This window comes from Taudactylus pleione, unplaced genomic scaffold, assembly GCF_031769625.1.
Source record: "Taudactylus pleione unplaced genomic scaffold, aTauple2 ptg000186l, whole genome shotgun sequence".
Taxonomy (NCBI): Eukaryota; Metazoa; Chordata; class Amphibia; order Anura; family Myobatrachidae; genus Taudactylus; species Taudactylus pleione.
The window spans coordinates 9,797,046-9,822,054 of NW_028284588.1; the positions used below are offsets into that span (position 1 = coordinate 9,797,046).

General features: G+C 45.3%; 1 protein-coding gene across 8 annotated transcripts in view; it reads right to left on the reverse strand.

Moving 5' to 3' along the window:
- The window catches only part of LOC148519653 (uncharacterized), a 146,023-nt gene that overhangs the window by 70,599 nt on the left and 50,415 nt on the right, over positions 1–25,009 (reverse strand). For 7 of the 8 annotated variants that reach the window (XM_088476312.1, XM_088476313.1, XM_088476317.1 and 4 more), the window contains 5 exons: positions 18,536–18,568; positions 17,334–17,363; positions 17,011–17,043; positions 5,324–5,356; positions 467–496 (listed from right to left, as the gene is read on the reverse strand). In XM_088476312.1, the coding sequence (XP_088332438.1) occupies positions 467–496; positions 5,324–5,356; positions 17,011–17,043; positions 17,334–17,363; positions 18,536–18,568 (159 nt within the window). The remainder of the gene's footprint in view (positions 1–466; positions 497–5,323; positions 5,357–17,010; positions 17,044–17,333; positions 17,364–18,535; positions 18,569–25,009) is intronic. The other variant, XM_088476316.1, reaches the window with a different exon arrangement.

The window sequence follows — 25,009 nt, forward strand, 5'->3', positions numbered from 1 at the left end:
ACACTTGCTGGACATGACGTGCACAAGTGGGCGTCTTAAAACAGGCTGGTGGGTGTCTGCATACACTATGTGATCGCTCTCTAAGAAATACTGGGCTTGCTAATGCATTGCTGTGCGATAGCACGGATTACGAAATTTTCATACACATCGTGCGAGCAATCGCATCTAGGGAGTGTCTCTTAATCAGGCCCTAAATGTCAATGAGGACTGTTCACATTTATAAGGAAAAATGTTGTATGAAGTTTCTAAGTCACTATGAACGGTAATAGTTGATACCCTATACACACGCCTGATATCGGAGTGCTTCCTCCTGCAGTTACTGAACTATGCTACACATATTAATGAAAGGTAATGAGTAAACATGGGAAAATGTTGAGCCGTTTGTAAGCATTTTGTGGTTGTCCAAATAATGGAAAATCCCTCATTCAAAAAACATTCTGGATAAACACAGACAATTATTATTTACCTGGCGTCCTTGTGGTATTCATTTGATTTGCTAAAATGTAAAGAGAAAAAGCTGTAACTGACTGTAGAAGAAAAATTCTCATTTAAATGATTGTATTTTTTATTTTACAGTTCCTGTCAATAGTCCCTTTGAATAACGGTGGGTGATACTCCATACATACAAGGCCTGATCACAGAGTGCTTTTTCCTGCGGTAACAGATTCAGTGCAAAGTTATCAAAATATAATTAAGAAAAGGAATGCCAGGGACATCATGTATAGAAATGAGATTTTCTAAGTGTTTTGTGGTACTCCAAATTAACGATAAATCTACTTTTTCTGAATAATAGTTTTATGTTCTTAGCTGGTTAATCCTTTTCTCTAGAATCCATAGGGGACACCAGCATAGACCATGGGTATAGGCTAGAGTAGAGGAGTCAGGGCATAAACTAGCTTTTTCTTCCAGCAGCTCCAGCTCCTCCCCTATACTATACCCCTGGGCTACTGTCAGCTGATGCTGCATGTATTTTTCTTTTTCATGTGAATAAACCCGTGGATTCATCTAAACGTGAGTGCTGGTTCTTTTTGTCTACATTGTGGGCTATCAGCTTGCTTAGTGACAGTGTGTTGATATTTAAAAAAAAAAAAAAAATTTGAACCAGGCACCCCCCCCTGCCAACAACCTTATTTGAGTGCCATCCCGTGTGCATAATAAATATATATATATATATATATATATATATATATATATATATATATGATTCTGAAAACCCTTTGGCCCTAATGATATTGGTTCAAGAACCATGGCGTCAAAGCCAAGAGGCGCAAAATCGGGGTGACGCATGGACCCTGACCTAACAGATCTGGACGCAGGGGCAGACTATACGGAACGTCTGTCAACAATGGTTCGAAGAATTGTGTGCCAATGACGGCGTGGCCAGTCTGGAGCCACCAGAATGAACACAATTTTCTGCCCAAATGAAGGTTGTGAGAAAACTCCCTCATTGTTGCCAGCTGCTTGTGCCACCCTGCTTAGTTATACAAGTAACTGCCATGGCATTGCTGATTGGATTTGCACTGGTAGGCTCCTTAGATGGCATTGAGCCTGAACCAATGCATATCGAATTGCCCTTAATTCCAGTATATTGATGGAAAGATGCTTCCTGGACAAACCAACAACCCTGTAGGTGCCTGTCTAGAACCACCGTCCACCAGCCTGTTAGGCTGGCATCTGGGGAGACAATGGTCCAATTTATTACTGACAATTGGCAAGCCCAGTTCAGTTTTGCATCCTGTAGCCACCACCGAAGTGAATTCCAGCTCTGAAGAAATAATCTGAACGTCTGCCTGTTTAATCGAAGGTCTGGCTTCAACCATCAAAGTAATTGGTTTTGCATTGGACGGGCATGAAATCTGGCAAAAGGAATGGCTTCAAATGAAGCCAACATTTTTTCCAGTAGCTGCATAGCCCTGTGGACCGAGATATGAGACATCTGTAAAATGGTCCGTATTCTGGATTGAAGATCCTGAATCTTTACCTGCGGAAGAAACACTGACACTGGGACGAATTAAATTTGATTTGTGGGAAATTGATGATCCAGTCGAATCTCTGGAGCATGCCTAAGGTAATCTGAAGATGTTGTTGCAATAGGGCTATTGAGGATGCCCTTAGCAATAAATCGTCCAGATAAGGCAACACATTTAACCCACCCACTACGGAGTAGGGAGATCACCTGTGCCATAACCTTTGTAAAGACTCTGGGAGCAGAGGCCTAACCGAATGGCAGAGCCTGAAACTGACAATGCTGATGCCCCACTGCAAACCACAGAAGATGTTGAGGACCCCTCCATATAGGAATATGGAGGAAGGCATCCTTGATATCTATGGAGGCCAGGAATTCTCCTTCCTCCATGGAAGGAATGACTGTAGTACTGGAAGGAATGAGTTTGGAGGTTTTTTTGCATCCAAGAGTCCATAATCTTTGCAAAAAACCAAAGACACAAATCTTAGTAAACCCGTCCGTTACTGCCTAAATTCTTGAGAAACATTGCAGTAAAAGGTACTTATATATACACGCACATCACAATACTAAAAGACCAACAATGATCACAAGGTTAATACCCCAAGTAATAATCCCAGTTAACTGTCAATCCATGTGGAGTGGTCCAGCCCTGGTTGCTTGACCATTTTGTGTGCGCGATGACCACTGTAAAGCTGGGCGGGTATCCACTATACAATTTTATCTGTCCAATCTGGCTTGTTAGAATGAAAACCTTGTAATGTATGGGAGCAAATTACAGTCCATCATATGGTTTTAAACACTGAAAAAAGGACCAAAAAAAATGTTTCAAATTGGTTAGATTTGTGTGTTTTAACCAATTTGTCTGAACAACCATTTTTGGCTATTTTCCAGTGTTTATGAGCAAATGGACAATTGTCATTTGCTCCCATACATTACCAGGCTTTCATTCCAGCCAGACAGATTGGACAGATATCTGACAGAAAATTGTATAGTGGATGCCCAGCTTAAGTTAGTAGTCAGAAACCACTATTACTTTATTTTTAACCGATCATATGAAGATGGCGGCCATTTTTGTATCATGGTGTATGATATTTTTCTCTGCTGCGGACGTTTGTGGTAAATGCAATCTCTCATCTCAGAAGAGTCATAGAAAGCTGGTATAAGAAAAAAAAAAAAAAAAAAAAAGAACCACCAACATTATTTTCAGCACATTTCAAGCTACATTTGTTGTCATAACTATTTCCCTACCTCACTTCCTTATGACAGAAATTTAAGGCCAAAGCTAATTGTTAGATTTTAAAAAGTGTATTTTTTGGATTGTATTTCAGTGGGAACGAATAACATTTCAGAGCTGTAATTTTTTTGGGATAAATTCTGGCAAAGGAAGGCTTACGGGCATACAGCACAGTACGAATGACCGACCTGGAGAACCCCTTAGCTCTCAAGAGCCACCATTGTCAACGCGAGACCGCCCAGATCCGGATGGAGTCACAGGCCTGAGGCAGACAATCCAGCCACAGAAAACAACACAGCAGAGCGTTGACGGTGAGGCCAAGGAGATCTGCGTACCAAGCCCGCCGTGGTCAATCAGGGGCAACCAGGATTACAGTGCCACCCTCCAACTTCAACTTGAGGAGGACCCGCAGAACGAGATCGGGAATTGAACTCCCACTGTACCGTCAAGATGTCCTACCAGAAAAGCTCCCGAATCCCTGGTGCAGGTGTAGTACTTTGGTAGCTTGTGGTTGTGCCAAGACACCATCAAGTCAATGTCTGGCAACCCCCAGAGATGAACGAGGAGCTGAAAGTCGTCTGGATGAAGCACGCATTTGCCCGAGTGGACGCCATAGCAGCTGAGGAAGTCCACTTACCAATTCTGGACTCAGGGGATGAAGACTGCCGAAAGAGCCGGAAGATGACACTGCCCAGATAGCAATGCGACTCACCTCCTTCATGACGCCATGGCTGCGAGTGCCGGCCTGATGGTTAATGTAGGCGACGGCAGTCGCGGTGTCAGATTGTACCTGGCAAGGAAGATGCTGGAGAAGTGGCCAAGCCAGAGACCTCTGAAAGCACTTGGAGTTCCAGAATGTTGATCAGTAGCCAACTCTCAGATAGTTCGGAAGTCGCTCCCAAAAGGCTAGGGCGTAGCCCAGGGAGACAACACCTCGCACCCAGGCATCAGACATGGTCTCAATCCAGGACTCTGAGAACAGCAGAAGTCGGCCTCCCACGCTGTGACCCCTCCAGGTGGAGGCAGCCCTGTCAAGCAGCAGGCTTCTCAGTAGGCTTTGTGGTCGTACCACAGCCCTGGTCTACCAGCAGGTATCTAGTACACCAGGGTTGTTTAGCGGGTGCTTGGAACCCTTGGAAAAATAACCCTGAGACCTTGAGAAAAGGATGGCCCTTGGCTTTTCCCTAGGATGAAAGGAGCAAAAACTAGACATTCGCGACCTAGGGGATGCCGCAGAAGGGAGGAAGGTAATCTTGGACGCTGCCACCAAGGCTACAATTGATGCTCAACAATCCAAACCCCACTCAGCAGGAAGGAGCTTAGTCTATAACATAACAGAGGAGGTATACAGGGAGGAAGGAGCCCGTTACTGCTCTCCGGAGACTAACTGAAGCAGGCACAGATTAAAATGGCCGCTCAGTCTTCGTGTGGGAAGGGAGTGAGAGGAGGAGAATCCCTATGGTCTGCTGCCTTTACTGATGGAATGCTCCAAGGGAGCTAGGGGAGGAGCTAATGGGGAGAGCCAACCTCCTCCTTGTTTAACAAGAACCTGTGTCCTGGTGGTCTTGCGGAGGTGCCAGGTAGTCTGGCCAACTGCTGTTGGCACCGCCAGTGGTCTTCCACACTGGTGGTGACAGCCCCAGCAACATGGCTTCCTGCAAGCAGGGAGTCGGTCTTATCTTGTGAGCACCACCTGTGGGTCCCTGATGTGTGTTGGGGGCCGGCCGAAGATACTGATCCACTTTACAATGCTGTGGCCGCTGACGCAGGGTGTCTGTGGAGTGGCAGTCTTATAAGGATATCTAGCGCTGCCCATTCATACATATAAAAGTAAAGAAAAAGCTAGACTGCTTAAGGCAGTCTCTAGAAACAGTGCCTGCTCCTGCATGGCACCAAACTAAACTGGCCTGCCTGGGGACAGGGTATAGAGAAGGAGGAGCCAGGGCTGTAGGGAAACAAATCTTAACTAGTTGTTGCCCAGATTCCTCTACTCCAGCTTATACACATGGTCTATGCCTGTGTCCCCTATGGCATGAAGAAGAAACTATTCTGAATAAATGCACCCCACATATATGTGTATAAAAGTACAAGCGTGTATACATAAAAAAAAAAATATTCTATACCTTGGATTCTTGCTGTGTTCATCCACTGGTTTTCTTAAATGTAAAGAGAGAAAAAGCTGGATGTATACGGAAACTGCTCACATTTAGAGCTCGTGAGCTCCTGTCCAGATTGGTACATGTAAATAATGCATCCAACTACTAAAAGTCACTAGAAATGCTAGGTGATGACACACACACACGTCTGACAATTAAAAGAAAAAAACAAAAATACACACATACCAGGGACATCATGTAGATATTTGTGGTTCTCCATGTAATGGAAAAGGCCATTTACCAAAGCATTCTGGATAAAGGCACCCCAACATACATGTATATAAATTACAAATGTGAGTATATACAGTCAGGTGCATAAATATTGGGACAATGACAGAATTTTCATATTTTGGCCTCTATTCACCACCACAATGGCTTTGAAAAGAAACAAGCAAGATGTGCTTTAACTGCAGACTTTCAGATTTAATTTGAGGGTAATTACATCCAAATCAGGTGAACGATGTAGGAATTACAACGGTTTCTATATGTGCTTCCCACTTTTTAAAAAACAAACAAAGTGCGGCACTCAGCGGTCTAGTAAACACAACTCAAAGTTCCTTAAACAAGCAATGTTTCGGGCTTTATTGGCCCGTCCTCAGGCGACACACACACACACACACACAGACATGCCTCCATAGCACAACCAGCATCGGGCTTTGGAGCCCCAGTGCGGGTTGTGCTAAACACAGGAAAAACTACGTAGGGCTTCCCTGTATTAAGCACAACCAGCACCAGGCTAATCAGAGCCAATCTTGGTTGCCAAAATACAGGGGACGAGTGACGTAGGGGTAATCTTGCGAAAAAAAATTAGTTTCCCCATAGACAAATTCCAATGGGGCATGGTGTTTAAAGGGCAACACCTTAACAGCTATTGGAGGTACGGAGCTGAAATTTGGCATGGGCTGGTAGAACTGTCGCTCGATGCTGCATGCCAAATTTCAGTACAAAAATATAAAAATAAAATTAGGACTTGGGAGTAATTTAAATTTCCAACTGTCAGTATTTTCTAACACTCAATTAGGACCACTTTTCTGCTGTTCTCTATGGGGGATTTTTGGGAAGGCATAACTCAGGGTAGGGGGCAAATTTACACTTTGGGTTTGTTTTATTAGGTAGCTATTGTTCCAGGGTAGGCGCTTTTGGGGTTTAGGTAATTGAGAAAGTTTTATTTTTTAAACTAAAACCTCACAAATACGCCATTATAAAGATACGAAGCGTTAGCTGTGGCTGGGACCCATAGGCGTTAGCAGCAGACTGATACAGGTATCACGGATCATTCAGATCCGAGCCTGCATCTGTGTATAAAACACAGAAAAAATGGTCCATGGGTCTTTTTGCCAAGACCCTGGATTGCCTACTTTGGAACAAAGAGGACAAACCACGCATAGGAGGAGGAGAGTATGGATTTTTTATTACAGGTACTCCATTGGATAATCTACTGGAGAAGAGGACAGAATGGCTTCAGGGACACTAGGCAAGTATGTGAGATAGTGTGTATGCATGTGAGAGTACATGTGTGTGTGCGCATATATGTTTTAATACATTTTTACTTTTCCACGGTGTGTGTTCTGTGCTTTTTTTAGTATGGCTGTTGTGAAACTACAGGTACCAGCGGAACCGTAATGCCCCGCATGCTGATACTTGTGGTTCTCCAAGTACCAGCATGCGGGGGGGAGTGGCTTGCCGGGAACTGTAGTTAAAAGCCAATAACTTAACTTTACAAAATCAACGCAGCACTAACCGCCCAGGGTTGCCAGGGATAGCCCCGGGCTATCAGCCTGGGGTGCCTTGGAGAGTGGGACCCCTTTATTGGAGCTCCCCAGGGATCCCCGGTCTGGGCTGACTAGCGGTCAGGAGTGATGCTTCGGCTGGGGGAGCCTGGAGAAACCCTCCCCCCAGCTAGAAAGGGTCCGATGCTGGTTCTGGTAAATACAGGGGAACCCTACGCATTTTTCCCCCTGTATTTCCAGAACCAAGACCGGCTCGATGTTTTATTTTATTTACAGTTTCTTATATAGCGCAGCATATTCCGTTGCGCTTTACAATTGTAAACATTAATAGAACAAAACTGGGTAATAACAGACAGATACATAGGTAGGAAGTTGACAGCTCGCCCCGTTTGGTAGGCGGGTCGGGGGGGTGGCTGGCCAAACGGAGGCTTTCCCGAAGGAACGCCTGCCGTTTGGGGGGAGGCCCTACTGACATCACGAGTGATGTCAGTAGTGAGCTCACTGGGGCTTGCGATGGACGAGACCCTACTACAAGGGTCTCGTCACAGGCCTGATGGTCGCGACCATCACCTGGCTGCTTGCAAAAGCTGTGGGTGGTCACCCACAGCTTAGCGAGCGGCCAGCTCCTAAAAAAAAAAAAAAAGCCCCGATTCAGAGCGAGCGCTCTGAAAGAGCGTCTGGCTCTGAATCAGGCCCTTCGTTCCAGAATACTGATTTTAAAATTCAGTTGCCTTGAAACTGCAGCCTCAAGTTATACGCCCCCAACCAGATACACTGGCATCTGTTGTGACCAGGGTCTGATCTGGAAACCCATTGTCAGATTTTGTTTCTGAGGAAACCAGAGGAGGGACTCACATGTCTGAAGAGAAAGCCTCAACAACTTTTTATACAGTCTCGGGTCCAGTCTGGACCAGCGAAGTAGAATTTGGTGAGGAGACTGCAGACTCTTCCCTCTGGAAGGAACACTGACAAGTTATGTTCAACAGCATACCTAAAAAGACCATACGCTGGGAAGGTACCAGCTTGGACTTATAGAAATTAACGATACAGCTGTGCTTCTTAAAAGTATCTATTACAACCTGCAATTAAGGCTGAGCTGTGCACTGGACCTTGCCTTGATCAGCAAGTCATCGAAGTAAAGGAAAATGGTAATGCCATGTCTCCGAATGCAAGCAACCATGGCTACAATAACTTTAAGTACCCTTGGAGCCATAACAATCCCAAAGGCTAAGGCTTGAAACTGGTAATGCAGAAGACCCACTCCAAGCCTGAGAAGCTCGTGAGCTCCTGTCCAGATTGGTACATGTAAATAAGCATCTTTGAAGTCCAATGATGCTAGAAATTCCATGCACATCATTGAAGCAATGGCTGAACACAGATATACCATCTTGAATGTGTAAACAGTTCAAACCTTCGAGACAGAGAAGTGGTCGACAAAGAGCAGCAGGTTTTTAGAACCAGAAGAAGGTTGGAGTAGAATCCCAACAATCCTTGACCTTGCAGAACCACAACAAAGAATCCTTATGTCAGCAGTGTTAGCACTGTCTGTTCCAGAGCCACTATTGTGACCAGGTCTTTTAGCAGAAGAGTAGAATAAAACTGAGCTTTTGAGGACCCGCAAGATCTAAAATGTGTCTTCGGAGCATCACACCTCTGACCCAAAGATCAGAGGTTGTTCTGAAGAAGGAGCCAGAGAAACTGAAGCAGACGAGATCCTACTACCAAGCAGTCCAGAACCAGGCTGCGCTCCACGTTGAAGACACTTGGCTTGGTTTCTGAACATCTAGTGTCATGGCCCTGTGCCCCCTGACATTTCTCCTTCCATAAGCACATGACTGCACCCTAGAGAATGTAGCCCAAGACCAAATCAAGGAGTTTTAGCCCTAAGAGGAAATACCAGAAGGTAAGGACTCTTACTTCCTGTCACCTGTGAAATGATGCAATCCAATTCTGGACCAAAAGTCACTTACCCTCAACCCGAATCGCTTCCAGGGTTTTCTTAGATTCCAGGTACGCCTGCCATGACATTAACCACAAAAATCACCTGACAGGGCAGACGTGCCTTTACAGAGTTCCCGACTGGCATCTACAAATCCTCTCATTGCATCCTCTACCCGCTCCTGGTAACTCACACCTGACCCTGCTGACTCCCTGCCACCTCCCTGTCCCGAGTGTTGTGACCCTCAGAATCGGGGGGCATATCATATGCCCCTGCCGGGTTGAGGCCCTCACATCCTTCTGAAGCCAGGGCCTCGATTTATGTTTGGGCCCGGCGTGTTCCCAGCCGCCGGCAGCACTTTCGAGACCTCTATCGGACATCCCCCAACAAGCTTCCTGCTGACCCGCTGACCCTCTTACCGCTGCAGCAGATCCTACAGCTGGACTCCGGCTCCCTGCACACAGCAGAGCTCAGTCCCCAAACACGCGGCCGGAAGTGTGGAACCGCCGCCTCCTGTGGTGCCCGCCCGCAGCCTCACTGTCCACGCTGCTGCAGGATTACCATCCTGAGAGCCCGATCACCTGCTCTCTGGGTCCTCTCCTGTCAAGGCTCCTGCACCTGCCTAGCCCCTGCTCGGTGTGTGTTGCTCTCCACCTGGTGCACTATAGCCGACCAGCTGCCCTATACTCAGATGTGAGTGGTGGGTCCTCTGGACAGTGGGGACATTCCCTTTCATCTGCCCATTATTTTTTATCCCTTACATTACTTTTTTTTTTTCTCCCATCAAGAACACACACACACACACACACTATATATATATTTTGATCCCTTTATTTGTGGTCTCCCTGCCCCTTTACTTTCCCCTCAAAGAATCTTTAACTGGCCTTTGCTGCTCATCTTTGGTGTCGGAGCTCCCTCGTGTCCATTTTCTGTAATTGCACTCCAGTATTTTGTTTAAAGCAGAAGGTCTCTCCAGTGTTGTCAATTATTTTTAGAGATTTTATTCTAATGGTGACCTCCGGTCCCCTAATGTTTTTTTTTAAAGTTTATTTCTTATCCCTCTTGGCCCTGAGCTAAGCCTGCGAAGCAACACTTTCCATATTTTCTTTGTGACCACCCCTGCTGCTCTATCACACAATGCCTAGAGGAAATAAAAAAACACCCGGTGGTGACTTCACCTCATTCCTCACTAGGCGAAGCACCTCTGCCCACCCTAGACCTACCACACCTGAACACTCTAATGTCCAGTTGGGCTCGGAATCTGAGGATGATGATTGTGCGCCCATCACCCGACGAGACTTTCTCTCCCTACTTAAAGAAGTTAAAGAGGTGAAGACCTCGGTTCAAGCCCTTCACTCACTGAAAGCAGATATTGCAGAAATTGGTGGCAGAACTGAACACTTGAGAGACGAGTAGAGGAGGTAGTATCGTTCCAGTAGTCTTTCGAGACTGACTTCCATCAAATGCGCCAAGACATATCCCAACTACAAGAAGGCCATGAGGATCAAGACAATAGGGCGCGGAGGAATAATTTAATTCGGGGGAACCCGGAGGAGGTTGAACAAGCGCACCTTGAACTTTACCTTAAACGTCTCTTTACCAAGCTTGCTCCTGAAACTCCCGAAGATCACCTCCTTTTGGATTGTGCCCATCGGGCTCTACGCCCTCGCTCACAAGATATCTCTCAACCCAGAGATGTTTTTCTCAGAATGCATTACTTCACTGCGAAGGAGGCAGTCATGAGGGAAGCCCGACGACTTGACTCTATGGCCCTCATTCAGAGCCGTACGCTCTGAGCAGAGCGCACGCTCTGAATGAGGGCCGTCCTCCATAACTATGGAGCGTCCTCCTGGACGCTCGTATAGCTGTGGGTCACCACCCACAGCCTATACGAGCGTGCAGTTTGATGGCCGTGATGGTCTTGACCATCGCGACAATCGAAACTGCGAGCCGGAGCCTGCGGTTGAGGTTTTCAACCGCAAGGCCGGGAGTGATTTTGGCTCTATCAGAGCCAAAATCACTCCCACTGACATCACTAGTAATGTCAGTGGGCCGGCTTCTGACGGTAGGCGTTCCCTTAGGCACGCCCACCAAAGGGGGCGTGCTGTCAATCAACATCGACAGCACGCCCCCTTTGATCAGACACAACGAGCGAAGGACTTTCCTTCGCTCGTCGCGTCTGGCGCATGCGCACGACGGAGCTCCCTCCGTCGTGCGCATGCTCAGTGCAGAACATCGACCCACTTGCGAGCGGACAGCCGCTCGCGAGTGGGTCTGAATCAGGCCCTATATCCTTTGATAATTCCACCCTACAAATCTTCCAAGACCTCTCTTCGATCACATTAGCCAAACGCAGAGATTTTAGACCCATTACTTCACCAGAACATCAAATATCGGTGGGGTTGCCCCTTCTGTATCCTGGTGTGGCATCAGAGAAAAATGCTCACTGCCAGATCTTCCGACGAGGCCCAATCTCTGCTTTCTAAACTGGGTATCCACAAGGAACATAGTGATTCTTCAACAACACCTGCACTCCCGCAGAGACCAAAGAAGACTCCTCCCGATTTGGAGTGGTCCACTGTCCCCTCCTCACAGGCTTCCTCAACTCCGCCCCCTGTAACTTGATTTTCGACCCCAAGGTTCTCATTTGTTTCATACGGTAATTTTTGGTGATACAATGACCTTCACTGGTCATTATTTTTGCCTGACTAATTTTCTGCACACTTTAAATTTATTATGATAGGTTTATGTTATTTCAGGGTGCCTTTTCTCACTGTTTGTTACTATGTTCTTGTGAGTTGGTTTTATCTTTGACTTTTTTTTTTCTCTTTCTTATTTAGGACAATTTTGTTTATATATTTTTTTTATTTTTATTTATTTTCAGCCCCCTAGCTGACCTAGGTGTCCCTCAGACACGTAGTATCCTTCCCCTTTGTCAGCGCCACTGGTCCTGGCCTATTTTGCCAGCCGACCACCCGATCCCTCTCTTTTCCCCTTTGTCTTCTCTTTTTTTTTCCTTTTATGATCAGGACATGTCCTGGTCTCTATTTTTTATATTTTTGCATGTTGCCCTTGCCGGTTGCCCATGGGTTTCAGTGTTCTCTATTTTAATGTAAAAGGGCTCAACAGCCCCCAAAAGCGTGGGAACCTTTTTAATTCCCCTTAAGCTTCATAAAAGCCGACCTGGTTTACCTTCAAGAAACCCACTTTTTGTATAATGCCCACCCCGAATTACGCTGTAAGCCATATCCAGATACTTATGCCTGTGATCATAACGCTAAAAAACAGGGTGTAGAGATTTTATTTGCTCGCCATCTCACTTTTGAACTTATTGACACCCATGTTGATAAAGAAGGCAGTTTCCTCGTATTGGTTGGGAAGCTTAACAATACTTTATGTACACTAGTAAATATTTATGCTCCCAATCAACACCAAAATTTATTTTTTGCCAAGTTACACTCTTCTTACTCGAGTGCGTCAAGGGGAACTCATTGTTGCTGGCGATTTTAATGCTGTTCTAAGCCCCACTTTGGACCGTTCTGCTCCTGCTGCCTCAGCCTCTACCTCATCGGCTTCCCAACATTCTAAGTCTCTCCTCTGTCTCATGAAGTCTCAGCTCCTGTGTGATTTTTGGAGTGTAAGAACCTTCCGCTCGCGATTATACATTTTTTTATCCCGACTACGGGCACAAATTTCTGATTATTTTGCTCTAAATGATACTGCAGATCTACCCTATGGGTGGTACATAAAGCAGTCTTGAGGGGACATTTGATTAGCGTGGCCTCCAAAAACAAAAAAGAATCTTTCACCCAGATTAATAAACTTTCCATCAAACGTCAAACTCTGGAGTCGCAACATAAACTATCTCCTGATCCTACTATCCTGTCGGAACTCCAAACGACTAAATCCAAATTGGATTTGCTTCTCTCCAAATGGGTGGCAAAAACATCTTAATTGACTTCGCCAATCCTTTTATGAGAAAGGGGATAAAGCAGATAAAATTCTTGCATCTCGTCTTCGATCTGCTTAGACTCATAAAAATATTATTTCGATCCGTGACTGTCACCACCAACTGGTTTATGATCCTGCGGCCATTAGAAATGCCTTTCAATCTTACTACTCTGATCTGTATAATATCCCTCCCCCAGCCACTTCATCTCCTCTATCTCAGTCTAACTTGAGTTCTGATTTTCTTGCTAGCTCCAATTTGCCCAAGTTAACTTCTACCGCTATAGAACTCCTTAATTCTGAGATATCAGCTGAGGAGATTGAACATACTATAAAATCACAAAAAAACGGTAAAAACCCAGGCCCAGATGGATTTACAGCGGCATATTACAAAAAATTTTTCAGATTTACTCGTTCCCCATCTTTATACTCTCTTTAATAAGGTTCTTCAGGGCAATCCTTTCCCTTCTGAAATGCTGGAAGCCAAAATTGTGGCGATTCCCAAGGAAGGCAAAGACCCACTTAACTGTGCTAGCTACAGGCCTATCTCCCTCCTTAATTTGGTTTTGAAAATATTTGCTAAAATCCCTCGCCTGAAATAATTCCTCTCCTCCCTGATTCACTATGATCAAGTGGGCTTTATACCGGGGCGCCAGGCGAGGGATAACACCAGACGCGCTATTGATCTTATTCATATTTAAAATTCCAGGAGATTCCCTACTATTTTACTCTCTCTAGATGCTGAAAAAGCATTTGATAGGATCTCCTGGGATTTTATGAAAGCCGCTCTCGAAGCTTATGGCGTGTCTTGTCACTTTCTCACTGGCCTTCTGGCACTATACTCTACCCACTCTGCTACGGTCCTGATTAATGGTACTCCCTCAGGCCCAGTCAATATTAGCAACGGTACGAGGCAGGGCTGCCCTTTATCCCCCTTGGTGTTCGCCCTCATAATTGAACCGCTGGCCTCCCATATTAGATCCCATCCTGTTATTCGGGGGGTTCAAGTTGGCACTTTGGAGCCTAAGATCTCTCTTTGCGCAGACTATATCCTTTTATCCCTGACCCAACCGGCAATCTCTCTCCAACCTTTTTTCTGTTCTTCGGTTCTATAGCACTGTCTCTGGGTATAAAATCAATTACTCCAAATCAGAGCCATGCTTATCCATGTTTCCCCACAAGATGCTGAAAACCTACAAATTAATTTTAAGTGGCAGCCCAAAAAGATCAAGTACTTGGGGATATACTCAACTTCCCATTATGACTCTCTTTATCATGAAAATTTTATACCTCTATCTAAAATGCACGCAGATTTAAATTCCTGGAATCGTCTTATCTCGTGGTTGGGTAGGATCATAGCTGTCAAAATGAATGTTATACCAAAATGGCTTTATCTTTTTCAGACTCTCCCCGTAACTGTTCCCGCTGTTTTTCTAAGTAATATTCAAAAAGCCCTGATTCGTTTTGTTTGGAATCACAGACCCCCGAGAATTGAGGTTAAAATTTTGGAAAGGTTCGGTTGTAAGAGGTGGGAGAGGTCTTCCTAATATTAAACTTTATTATCTCGCCTCCCATTTTTCCCATATTGTTGCCTCATACTCTCCTCCAGGTTTTACTTCATGGTTGGATATTGAATCTGCCTATATTACTCTCCCAGACTTAACTTTATGGGGCACACTACCCGCACACTGACCTTCCGCATCCAAATTACTCCCCACTATTAAATTTGACCTCAGACTCTGGGGTCTCTACTCACACAAAATGAATCTTTCTTCTCCGGTATCTCCTCTAACTCCTATCTGGTATAACCCCCTGTTCCCTCCTGGTTCCTCTACTTTGAGGTCCCATAGGTGGATTAATGCAGGCCTTAGATTCCCCACTGACTTTTCTGACCAGGGTCAATGGTTATCTCTGGGATGGAAGTTTTAGTTGTAACATTGGCAGACGCTTAAACCTTTTGAATTTTTTCAAATTCGCCATTTTTTACAATCATTACCTCCACTAGCTGTCCTCCATGCCCTTACTCCTTTTGAAAATCTCTGTAGACATTACCCCTTGTCTAAAGGTCTAATTTCCCAGATTTATGCTCTTCTTTTGGATGCTACTCTTCCCTCTCTTAGCACTCACGAAAATGCTTGGGAACGAGATCTTGGTTCTCCTCCAGATGCTGAGGCCTGGGACGACATGAGACTGGGGATAGCCAAAAGTTCTATTGCAACCAAAATTAAAGAGAACGCATATAAAATTTATTACAGGTGGTACTATACTCCTGAAAGACTTCATAAAATGTTCCCATCCTCTTCACCAGATTGTTGGCGGGGCTGTGGCTGCAGGGGTACTATATTGTTCCCTTCTGGGACTCTGTCCATAATCTACTAAATTCCCTTCTGGAAGCTCCTTGGATATTTTTATTGTGCTACCCACCCCCGAATATTGATAAATTTTCCAAAAAGTTAGTTGCACACATATTAGCAGCAGCAAAATCTCTTATTGCTCTAAATTGGAAAAAGACCTCCCCTCCTCTCTGTACTTAAGTCAGATTTGGCATATTGCTACCATGGAGGAGATATAACTTATTACCTCCATAATCGGGGGCATGCTTTTCTCAAGTTTGGACTCCCTGGTTGCCCGCTGAGCGCAGTCCCCCTTCTCCTTCAGCACACTTGGTGCATGGACCCGTGGCCAACGATTGAGGTTTACCCTCCGGAAAATGTCTGATATGTATTAATTTTCTAGAAGATATGTCAAGTCTCCCCCCTCCCCCCCTCATTTCTCCCTTCCTCCTGTCCTCTTTTTACCCCCCCTCTTTCTTACCAAGCATTTTTTGAATAGTTTTGTTTGTCTATCATTGTTGAAAATATGGTCTGTATTGGGTTTCTTGTGACCCTGTATTTGTTCTCCTTTTTGTGTTACATTCTATTCGACCATTTAAAATAAAGAATTATAAAAATAAACAAAATAAAAAAAAACCTGGACAGAAACAGCCGAGGCTGTAATGCCGGAAGAAAAGGGGATGTATCCAAACACATGGCCCATATAGACAGAAGCTATTTTAGCATTATCCATTATGACAAACATCTGATGAATGGATACTGGACTATACACACTCTGCCAAATGATCAATCCATGTTTCCATGGCCCCGTTTGCCCAAGCCACAGCCTGGGTTACTTCAGAGCTGAATGTGTAACTGCAAAAAAGGATTTCAATAACGCCTCTATCTTACGGTCCGTTGAATCTCTCAACACTGCCAAACTTGATGTAGGGATTACTGTCTAGCAATATGGGAATCCACCGTAGGTGGCACCCCCCACAAACCTGGCAAAACCTTCAACTTTTATTCTGGCTATAACCAGGCCTCTCCCAGTACATCCTCAAAATGTGAAAATTCAGATAAACTGCCTGCTTCGGTTTGAGGAGAGCAGAGGGATTTCCTGCCCTAGGAGGAGGAATTTTCTCAGATTTGTAAAGTCTGGCAAAAAGCCATAATCAGATCACAAACTTCCACACCATAAAAGTGCTGAGGTGCCACAGTGGTAAATACTAAATAACACAAAAGACTACAAACAAAAACCTAACATTTTTGTGCCTCTCCTGCAAGAACTAAAATAAAATAGAGTTGTAGGTGGAGATGGGAGGGTTATTTCACACTCAATAGAATTAACTGTTTACTGCCTATTCCTCAGACCTCTCACTCAAGTTCATTGATTCCAGTGTCCCACAGATAGGACGAAAGGTTAATAAAGTTTACAATTACTATTAGGTACTTTGATCAATGGTATGTGATATCATATATACAAGCCTGATCAGAGTGCTTTCTTCTGCAGTTACAGAACTGTGCAACACAAAGTAATCAAAGTTAATGAAGAAAAAAATGCCAGGGACATCATGTGGAGAAATTAGATTTGCAAGTGTTTTGTGGCACTCCAAATTGTGGATAAAACCATTATTCTGAAAACTGCAAGTCTTGTAGATAAATGCAATCCCATGTACATGTATATAAAGTACAATAGTATGTAAAAATAGTACAAATCTATACCTGGAATCCTTGCAGTGTTCATCTTCTGGTTTTCTGAAATGTATAGAGGAAAAGCACTAAATATCAATGAGGACTGTTCACATTTATAAGGAAAAATGTTGTATGAAGTTTCTAAGTCACTATGAACGGTAATAGTTGATACCATACACACACGCCTGATATCGGAGTGCTTCCTCCTGCAGGTACACATACTAATGAAAGGTATTGAGTAAATAAACATGGGAAAATGTTGAGCCGTTTGTAAGCATTTTGTGGTTGTCCAAATAATGGAAAAACCCTCATTCAGAAAACATTCTGGATAAACACAGACAAATATTATTTACCTGGCATCCTTGTGGTATTCATTTGATTTGCTAAAATGTAAAGAGAATGTAAAGAGAAAAAGCTGTAAATGACTGTAGAAGAAAAATTCTCATTTAAATGGGTTTTATTTTTATTTTACAGTTACTGGCAATTAGTCCCTTTGAATAACGGTGGGTGATACTACATACATACATACATACATACAAGGCCTGATCACAGAGTGCTTTTCCTGCGGTAACAGATTCAGTGCGAAGTTATCAAAAGATAATTAGGAAAAGGAATGCCAGGGACATCATGTGGAGAAATTAGATTTGCAAGTGTTTTGTGGCACTTCAAATTTGTGGATAAAACCATTATTCTGAATACCCCAAGTCTTCTAGATAAATGCAATCCCATGTACATGTACAGTATATAAAGTACAATAGTATGTAAAATAAATTTAAAGAGCAAAAGCTGTAACACTGGATGTAAATGAGGACTGTGCACATTGCCTGGAATTGAATTGCCCCTAAATGTAAGGTCACCATGTACAGCTGCAAGGAAAAGGATGCGAAATCGTGGTCGTGAGGTGCCAGTAAAATGGTCAAAATGGTGGAAAATAGTGGCCAACACTCCAAATTGAATCGCCCCCTTAAGAGGAAAAATATGGTTTACAATTACTAGTAATTAATCATTCTGAAAAAAGTTAGGGGATGCCATACACACAATTCCTTCTGCACGTAATGAGCTGTGTGCACACTACTCAAAAAAATCAAGGTAATGAACAAAACGCTTCAGGGCAGTGTGGAGCAATTTGCGTTAAAGCGTTTGGGATTTCTCTAAACCTGGGAACACCGTATACGATCTGTCGTACTATATACATCATTCAGTAATGGTTAGGAAGAATATATTGCACAGATAGTGCAGTGTGTACGCCCGTTCCGTTGTTCAGTGCATCATCACATCTGATGTTCTGCACAGCAGATGGGATGATGCAATTAACGACGCCATTCTGCTACATGCAGAACGTAATATATTGCACCACAGCAAACCGGATAGTGCAGTGTGTACGGCACATGCGATGGTTATATCACGTCATTCCGTCGCTGCGTATACAATGTATAGAGTGTACCCAGCTCACATTATGGAGCAATCTTTATTAAATACAAAATCCCCAGAGCCCTATGTACTCTGGATAGATTAAATCCCACATAAAAGTTTATATATAAATCATTTTCTATACCTGGATTCTTTGTGGTGTTCATCTTCTGGTTTTCTTAAATGTAAAAAGAAATAAGCTGTAATATTCGACTTTTATAAAGAATGTTCATAGTTAATAATTGCAATAAACTCCTTTTTAATTTTAACAACTAGTTGTCACTTTTAAAAGGTAATCGAACGTCATTCAGTGTTTTATTATTGTGTTTCACATACAAACAGTGCATCCGGAAAGTATTCACAGCGCTTCACTTTTTCCACATTTTGTTATGTTACAGCCTTATTCCAAAAAGGAATACATTTTTGTCCTCAAACTTTTTACACGTTGTCATTATGGGGTATTGTGTGTAGAATTGAGATTTTTGCAAATTTAATTAAAAAAACAAAACAAAACAAAAAAAAAACTAAGAAATCACATGTACATAACTATTCACAACTTTTGCTCAGTAATTTGTTGATGCACCTTTGGCAGCAATTACAGTTTCAAGTCTTTTTGAATATGATTCCACAAGCTTGGCACACCTATCTTTGGGCAGTTTCACCCATTCCTCTATGCAGCACCTCTCAAGCTCCATCAGGTTGGACGGGAAGAGTCGGTGCACAGCCATTTTCAGATCTCTCCAGAGATTTTCAAATCAGATTAAAGTCTGGGCTCTGGCTGGGCTACTCAAGGACATTCACAGAGTTGTCCTGAAGCCACTCCTTTGATATCTTGGCTGTGTGCTTAGGGTCGTTGTCCTGCTGAAAGATGAACAGTCGCCCCAGTCTGAGGTCAAGAGCGATCTGGAGCAGGTTTTCATCCAGGGTGTCTCTGTACATTGCTGCATTCATCTTTCCCTCTATCCTGACTAATCTCCCAGTTCCTGCCGCTGAAAAACATTCCCACAGATTGATGCTGACACCGCCATGCTTCACTGTAGGGATGGGATTGGCCTGGTGTTGCCCGGTTTCCTCCAAACATAATGCCTGGCACGGATGCCAAAGAGTTCAACCCATCAGACCAGAGAATTTTGTTTCTCATGGTCGGAGAGTCCTTCAGGTGCATTTTGGAAAACTCCAGGCAGGCTGCCATGTACTTTTTACTAAGGAGTGGCTTTAGTCTGGCCACTCCACCATACAGCTTACCAAAAACCCAACTTAAATCTAATGGCACTAATCAAATAATGCCCCTTGAATGTTTTGGTCAGAACCAAGCTCAGACAGCAGCAATTAAAGAGGAATTGCAACCTCCACACATATTCCATACAACTACCATTAAATTAATTGCACTATACTGAAAAAGATTAGCTAATCAACCTAATACAAAATAGGAAGTCTGGTTTACATATAGAAAATTTTAATCATCTTCTAAAACATGTTAATACACATTGAAAACACAATTAGAAATAATGGGATTTTGGTACCTACCGGTAAATCCTTATCTCTGATTCCACAGGGGACACTGGAAGTGCTTACGCTGGGGGGTATAGAGGCGTGGATAGCTGGAGCCGGCACTTTAAATAATTTAGAAGTGTGAAGCTCCTCCCCCTCTATGCCCCATCAGCCCTCAGTTTAGAAAATGAAGACCGAGAGGAGATGGAGAACAAGCGGAGTGAAAGGGAGAGAAGAACACACAATACTCAAAACATACAACATACGGAACAAACCGAACAGGCAGGCGAAGAGCGCTGAGGTGGGCGTCCAATGTCCCCTGTGGCATCAGAGAAAAGGATTTACCGGTAGGTACCAAAATCCCATTTTCACTTTCATCCACTAGGGGACACTGGAGGTGCTTACGCTGGGGACGTCCCAAAGTTTTCCCCATAGGCGGGAGCGCTCTGCGGCACCTGCAGAACTAGGCGGCCAAAATGGGATGCCGAAATTGTCAAGTTTTACAAATTTGATACGTTGGCTAACGTGTGAACTGAAGACCAAGTGGCCGCACGGCACAATTGTGACGTGGAGGCTCCCCTACCGGCCGCCCATGACGCACCCACAGAACGTGTGGAATGAGCCGAAATGGACGAAGGAGGCCGGCAGTCAGCACTAACATAAGCCTGCTGAATAGTCAACCGGATCCAACGTGCCAAAGTCTGCTTAGACGCTGGCCAACCCCTCCGAACCGCATCATAGAGTACAAAAAACAAACAAACAAAAAAAAAACACGACTCAAGACTTACGGAGGGAAGCAGTCCTGTCAACATAGATGTGGAGAGCTCTAACCACATCCGAGGTAGAAGAACCACCAGAGTCCTCCACCAAAGACGGTGCCACAATAAGGCTGAATAATATGAAAAACTGACAGTACCTTGGGAAACCATCCGGAGTTCCTCCCTATCAGCATGAAACAAGGTAAGGTGGCTTATAGGACAGAGCACTCAATTCTGAAACTCTACGAGCCAATGCCAGAGCCAGGAGGAGGACAGTCTTCCAAGACAAGTACCTAATATGAACCTCTTCCAAAAGGTTCGAACATGGACGACTGAAGAAACAGAAACACCAAATTCAAGTCCCAGGGCGCTATCGGAGGTACAAAAAGGAGGTTGCACACGCAAGACCCCCTGAAGAAACGTCTGCACCTCAGGAATGAGGGCCAATCTCCGTTGAAAGAAAATGGAAAGGGCAGAACCTGCACCTTTAAAAGTTCCAAGACGAAGGCCAGAATCCAGACCAGTCTGAAGCAAAAAAAAACAGAACCGGGACAACCGAAAAGTCCTAGAGGGAAGATCCCGACTGGAACACCATGAGACATAAGAACGCCAGATGCGATGATAATGCGCAGCCGAAAATGGTTTCCTGGTACATAGCATGGTGGGAATAACAGAGTCTGGGATTCCTCTGTGTCTTAGGATATCGGGTTCAAGAGCCACCCCGGTAAACGAAGTTGCGCTAGGTAGGAGTGTATGGAAAGACCCTGCTGTATCAGATCCGGGCGCAGAGGAAAGGGCCATGAATCGTCTGCCAATAGGGACCGAAGGTCCGAGAACCAACTTCTCCGAGGCCAGTTCGGAGCCACAAGAATGACAGACTGACTCGAGTTTTAGCCGTCGAGGAAGAAGTGGAATCGGAGCAAAAAAAGGTAAACGAAGTCGTAGAGCCACGGAACTGTCAGAGCATCTATTGCCTCTGCCTGCAGATCTCGAGTTCTTGACACGTATACCGGGAGCTGACGATTCAATCGTGATGCCATGAGGTCCACCTGAGGACATCCCCATCGACGTATCAGCGCGTTGAATACGTCTGGATGAAGCTTCAATTCCCCGGAATGGATATCCTGGCGGTTTAGGTAATCCGCTTCCCAGTTGTCCACACCAGGGATGAATACCGCCAACAGGATTACGGACTGGCTCTCGGCCCACCGTAGGATCTAAGTTACTTCTCGCATGGCCATGTGACTCCGAGTCCCTCCTTGGCGGTTGATGTAGGCGACGGCCATCGCGTTGTCGGACTGAACTCTTACCAGACGAGTCCTTAGAAACTCTGGCCCTCATTCAGAGCCGTACGCTCTGAGCAGAGCGCACGCTCTGAATGAGGGCCGGGCTCCATTTTCATGGAGCGTCCTCCCGGACGCTCGTATAGCTGTGGGTCACCACCCACAGGCTATACGAGCGTGCTTTGTGATGGCCGCGATGGTCGAGACCATCGCGACCATCGAAATTGCGAGCCGGAGCCTGCGGTTGAGGTTTTCAACCGCAAGCTCCGGAGTGATTTTGGCTCTATCAGAGCCAAAATCACTCCCACTGACATCACTAGTGATGTCAGTGGGCCGGCTTCTGACGGGAGGCGTTCCCGTGGGAACGCCCCCGTCAGGGAGGCACGCCCCCGGCACGCCCACCAAAGGGGGCGTGCTGTCAATCAACATTGACAGCACGCCCCCTTTGATCGGACACAACGAGCGAAGGACTTTCCTTCGCTCGTCGCGTCTGGCGCATGCGCACGACGGAGCTCCCTCCGTCGTGCGCATGCTCAGTGCATAACATCGACCCACTTGCGAGCGGACAGCCGCTCGCGAGTGGGTCTGAATCAGGCCCTCTGTTGCTTCTATCAGAGCAATGTAATCGTACTGAGTTCCAACACATTTATTGGCCACTTTGTTCTAGCGGGGACCATCGACCCTGAAAGTGATAATCGAGGACTACTGCTCCCCATCCTTGAAGGCTGGCATCTGTTGTTACGATGATCCAGTCCCACACTCCGAATCTTCGGCCCGCTAAAAGATTGTTGGATTGTGTCCAGAGAAGGACCACTCTGGTAACTGGGCTCAGACGGATCTGTCAATGTAGAAGCAGATGAGATGATAGTAGGTCCAGCTGAAACACCCTTGAGTGGAACAGCCCGAACTGTAGTGCCTCGAAAGCAGCTACCATCTTCCAGGCGACGCAGACAAAGAAGTATAGACCTTCTTTGGTCTGAGTACCAGCCAAACTAACAACCGGATATCCCGGGCTGTGTCTATTGGAAGAAAGACCCTCTGTGATGCCGTATCCAAGATCATGCCCAGAAGCAGGAGCTTCTGGGAGGGATTGAGATTTGATTTCTTGAAGTTGGTTATCCAACCGTGTTGGATTAGAGTCCGATATGTCAGTAAGGCATGACTTGTTAGAAGAGATACCGATCGTGCCTTGAACACCTGAGCTGAGGATAACCCGAACGGCAATGCCCGAAACTGATAATGATCTTTCAATATGGTGAAATGCAGAAAAGGCTTGGTGTGGTTCCCAGATGGGAACATGGAGATAGGCATCCTTGATATCCATGGATAATAGGAACTCTCCTGGTTCCAAGCTCGCAATAACGGACAGCCGAGACTCCATTTTGAACAGATACATCTTCAGATACCGGTTCAATGACTTGAGGTTCTAGATGGGCCTCACCGATCCATCCTGTTTGGGTACTACAAATAGATTTCAGCAAAACCCCATACCTCGTTGATGTTCTGGAACCGGAACTAGCACAGATGATATTATTAGAGCCCGGATAGCCTCCTGTAGAACCATGGCCTTGTCTGCAGGTATTGGCAGACTTGTAGTAAAGAACCGAGGTGGAGGGGGGACCTCGAAGTCTAAAAATGTAACCCAAGGAAATTAGTCTGCGGATCCACGGCTCTGGAGAGGTCTGGTTCCAAACCTGTTGAAATCCTTGCAGGCGGGCTCCCACTGTAGGTGGTCCCAGGTGGGACTGAACATTGTCATGCCACCTATTTCTCAGTTGGTCTAGGCTCCTTTCTACGTGCAACCGTGTGTGGGCGACCTCTACCGCCTCTTGCTTGTGAGGGAGCACCACTGGCTCTACCATGAAAGGAATTTGGCGCACGAAATGAACGAAGGTCCAGCGTAAGCTCTTTTGGGAGCCAGTGCAGTTAATGGGATAAAGGAAGACTTACCCCCCCGTGGCCTGGAATATTCATTTGTCTAATTCCGGGCCAAACAGCATGTCGCCATTGAATGGTAAACACTCCACCGCACGCTTGGATTCGGCGTCCGCATGCCAGGCGCGTAACCAGAAGGGTCTGCGGCCCGAAATACCAGAAGCAGATATGTGAGCACTAAGCTGACTGATATCTTTTGACGCTTCTCCCAGGTAAACTGCAGACTCACGGCTGTGTTCCCCAAGCAGTAACAAGGGTGGGCCTAAGTTAGGCACACGCTGCGGTATAAATAGATCTCCCGGTACTGGGAGCTTAGAGAGACGGAAGACAGACGCATCTACTGGAGAGGGTGTTTCCCACTTTTCCCTCATGGATGATGGAAAAGGGTAGCTAGACTGAAATAGGCGTGGAAATTGGAACAGTTTATCCGGTTGTTTCCAGGCCACTGATAGCTGCTGTTGAAGATGCAGTGAGAACAGAAAAAACCGCTGAGCTTTCACTAAATAATTCACACTCCTCGGATGCAAGAATTACATCCTCAGGTATGTTAAGGATTTTTCTGACTGCCAAAATTAGAGATTCCACCCCGGGAGAGGTGGACTCACTCTAAAGGGGTCTCGTCCTGTAACGCTTCCTCCAATTCCCCTTAGTCAGTCCTTGTAAGGAAGCGGAGGGTGCGGACACAGCTGAACCCATTACCTGTACCAGGGTGTCTAGAGACTTGGTTAGCCCAGCAACCCAGGGAGGCTGAGACTTCCGTGCCTCAGCTAACTCAGACGTTAAATCCGTCATTACTCCTACCATGTCAGAGGCCCATGTAGGCGCAGGTGAGGTATTAGCCATAGGTGGATCAATTGCTATACAAGCATCACATAACGTGGACCCAACATGTTACACCTTAAAACAGAACACCCTTTTGAGACACCTTTGTTCTGTTTGACATGGATACACACAGTCACCACACACAGAGGGACAGAGTACAAACAGAAGTAATGAAAAACAGAAGACTGGCTTGGGACACAGAGGAGGAGCACACCCCACTCCCTTCTCACAGATCGGATTCCCTGCAACCCCAGTGCATTATGCACAGCCTCTGTACCAGAGCCTTCTGTGCTTATCACTTTGTAGCCAGGAATGGGGAGCCAGAGAATC